We start from the raw sequence: 3,015 nt of genomic DNA, 5'->3' as shown, positions 1-3,015 counted from the left end.
AGGCTACTATCGAGTGTCCTTGTTTGTGTCGATACTGCTTAGAGTACACATATTTGTGCCAATAGTGCTTAGAAGGCTACTATCGAGTTCACCTATTCGTGCCGATACTGCTTAGAGTACACATATTTGTGCCAATAGGGCTTAGAAGGCTACTATCGAGTGTACTTGTTTGTGTCGATACTGCTTAGAGTACACATATTTGTGCCAATAGTGCTTAGAAGGCTACTATCGAGTGTACTTGTTTGTGTCGATACTGCTTAGAGTACACATATTTGTGCCAATAGTGCTTAGAAGGCTACTATCGAGTGTACTTGTTTGTGTCGATACTGCTTAGAGTACACATATTTGTGCCAATAGTGCTTAGAAGGCTACTATCGAGTGTACTTGTTTGTGTCGATACTGCTTAGAGTACACATATTTGTGCCAATAGTGCTTAGAAGGCTACTATCGAGTGTACTTGTTTGTGTCGATATTGCTTCTGAGATTAATACTTGTTTAGTTAGTGGTTCAATATCTACCAAACCCCTCTTGTTTTAGTCTGCAACATTTGAGTTTATAATAATACGTCATAAATAATAATGCTAGGAAACGGCTTGAATGGGCAATGAAGAAAAACGTTAATATAGGTTTAACATAACAGTAAATGTACAATGTTTCGACAAGGTTTTGTCATCATCTGATGATGTACATGATGATGACAAAACCTTGCCGAAACGTTGTACATTTGCTGTTATGTTAAACTTATATTAAAGTTTCCTTTATTACCCATTCAAGCCGTCTCCATGCATTATTAGTCTCAAAGTGGGTTCCTCGTCATCGAATTTGACGTCATAAATAAGTTCATAAACAAATATTCACTTGTTAAGTCAATATAAAAATCAGTTACACAATATTACTACTAACATTTAACTTATACAATACGAAATAATCGATTGTTTTTTTTTTCTCTAATTTAGTCTCACCTTGGATGAGTTGCAATTACTAACAGCAATAAACCACCATCGCGGTCGGACTGACTCAAATATTCGGTATCGAGAACAGTGGTACATACTTTCACCGCTAGGGGAAACTTCAATTTCACAACCCGAGCCTGGGCTCGTAGAAGTTAGGTTAATCACCTGCCCTCTACTGACTGACAAAACGGCTTCTTTTTCTAAACATGTCTGAAATATTTTAACACCTTTTAATTGCTTGTAAACTTGAGAATACAGAACGTTCTTAAAATAACGATTTTAATTTATAATTAAAACTAGGTATTTTTAGAATTTTCGCACAAAGCTACACAAGAGCTATAGTAATATATTTTAAACGTATAGCCTACAATGATGGCAGTTAGTCAACATTGCTTACCGCCAAATCATGGGCTACCAGTTGTTTCTCTATAAAGATTTACAATAAAATGTTTACTGTGCATTAAGTCCAAACACCTACTAGGTTGTCAAACAGTTTTAATGCCTATATGAATTATCGTGTTAAGACTAAAATAACTGATTCATATGTTTAATTTCAAAACTATGTTGTTCATTCTAAGTTCTATGATACAGTTTAGGGAACTCTAACTTTATGAAGTTTAGGAAACGAGAAAGTATTTTCAAACATTTACATTAATTTAAAGAATTTATGCGTAACTTACTTTAGAAAACTTTAAATTTAATTTTTCAGAATTTCTGAACTGAATTGACACCAGTTTACTCGTGCCCTAGGATAATGTGACGTTGTTGTCCATTCTAAGTATTAAGATCTGAATAAAAGAAAACTTGTTCGTTCACAGGCTGAGGCCTGGCATTCAAATATACTATTTCTAGTCTTATAAAAACATAGTTTAGAATTTTTTGCTTATATTAAGTGTAAAACAATTAATTTTAGTCTACATTCTACTCCACTTTGTTCTTTTCATTAGTATTAATATTGATTAGTGATTCATGTGATATATTTCCATATTTTGTTTCTGTTTTTTCACTGTAATACAGAATATTCGTTCCTTACAGCTTTTATTTTATTCATTTTACTAAAACACAAGTGATTCGGACTTAACTTACAAATATTGAGAAAATCCATAATTCCCAACTCCGTAGTGCTAAATTTGAATGTATTGTTGTAATTTGGTGGAATTTCTTTAAATCATGAAGAATTCGAAAGATTCAGCCCTGAGATTGATTGATTTATTGTAATTTTCATATTTCGTGTGAAGATCAACATAAAAACACATACCTTGTCAGTTTTATATACGGAGGGCCATTGCCTACTCGAGTCGAAGTACAACAGTATATTCTGAACTTCGTAATCCTGTTTCGGAGAGAGGAAAATGAATTATTGTTCTACATAAATGATCTAAACCCAGAAAAAATAGAGAAATTCTAAAACAAAGGAAAAGTGCAACTAAAAAGAGCGTACGTTAGAAATGTAGTTATACAGCAAGTTAATCACGCTCAATAGGAATTATTACAACTTACAGATACAATAGCACAACACAGCTGACACGGGCGTAATATCATCGGCGACATGTTTAGCACCTCTATATTGGGATCACAGCGAATTACTGAGTATTCGGCAAATAAACATTTGACTGGAGTTCATTTGATGGAAGGCTATTCCAAAAGCGAGGCTATTAAGAGATATAAGAGCAAAATGGCATGTCAATTTGAAGATCGGGGCATTTCATGTACTCCATAGAAGCAAAAACCCTAGCACAGCTCAGATTTACGATAACAACGAGTCCTCGTACCAGATCCAAAAACACTAGCACAGCTCAGACTTTACGATAACAACTAGTCGTCGTACCACATCCAAACACACTAGCACAACTGAGCTTTACGATAACAACGAGTCCTCGTACCACATCCAAAAACACTAGCACAGCTCAAATTTACGATAACAACTAGTCGTCGTACCACATCCAAACACACTAGCACAACTGAGCTTTACGATAACAACGAGTCCTCGTACCACATCCAAAAACACTAGCACAGCTCAAATTTACGATAACAACGACTCCTTGTACCACATCCAAAAACA

General features: G+C 34.7%; 1 protein-coding gene across 1 annotated transcript in view; it reads right to left on the bottom strand.

Annotated features, from left to right (window-relative positions):
- The window catches only part of LOC106475222 (transmembrane protein 145-like), a 23,239-nt gene extending 20,682 nt beyond the window's left edge, over positions 1 to 2,557 (bottom strand). The window contains exons 1-3 of the mRNA XM_022379396.1: positions 2,454 to 2,557; positions 2,212 to 2,286; positions 963 to 1,163 (exon numbers count right to left, since the gene is read on the bottom strand). Of these exons, the coding sequence (XP_022235104.1) occupies positions 963 to 1,163; positions 2,212 to 2,286; positions 2,454 to 2,504 (327 nt within the window). The 5' untranslated portion in view covers positions 2,505 to 2,557. The remainder of the gene's footprint in view (positions 1 to 962; positions 1,164 to 2,211; positions 2,287 to 2,453) is intronic.
- Between the last annotated feature and the right edge of the window lie 458 nt (positions 2,558 to 3,015).

The sequence above is a fragment of the Limulus polyphemus genome, unplaced genomic scaffold (genome assembly GCF_000517525.1).
Source record: "Limulus polyphemus unplaced genomic scaffold, Limulus_polyphemus-2.1.2 Scaffold8250, whole genome shotgun sequence".
In the NCBI taxonomy this organism is placed as follows: Eukaryota; Metazoa; Arthropoda; class Merostomata; order Xiphosura; family Limulidae; genus Limulus; species Limulus polyphemus.
This window is presented reverse-complemented; position numbering and strand designations above follow the sequence as displayed.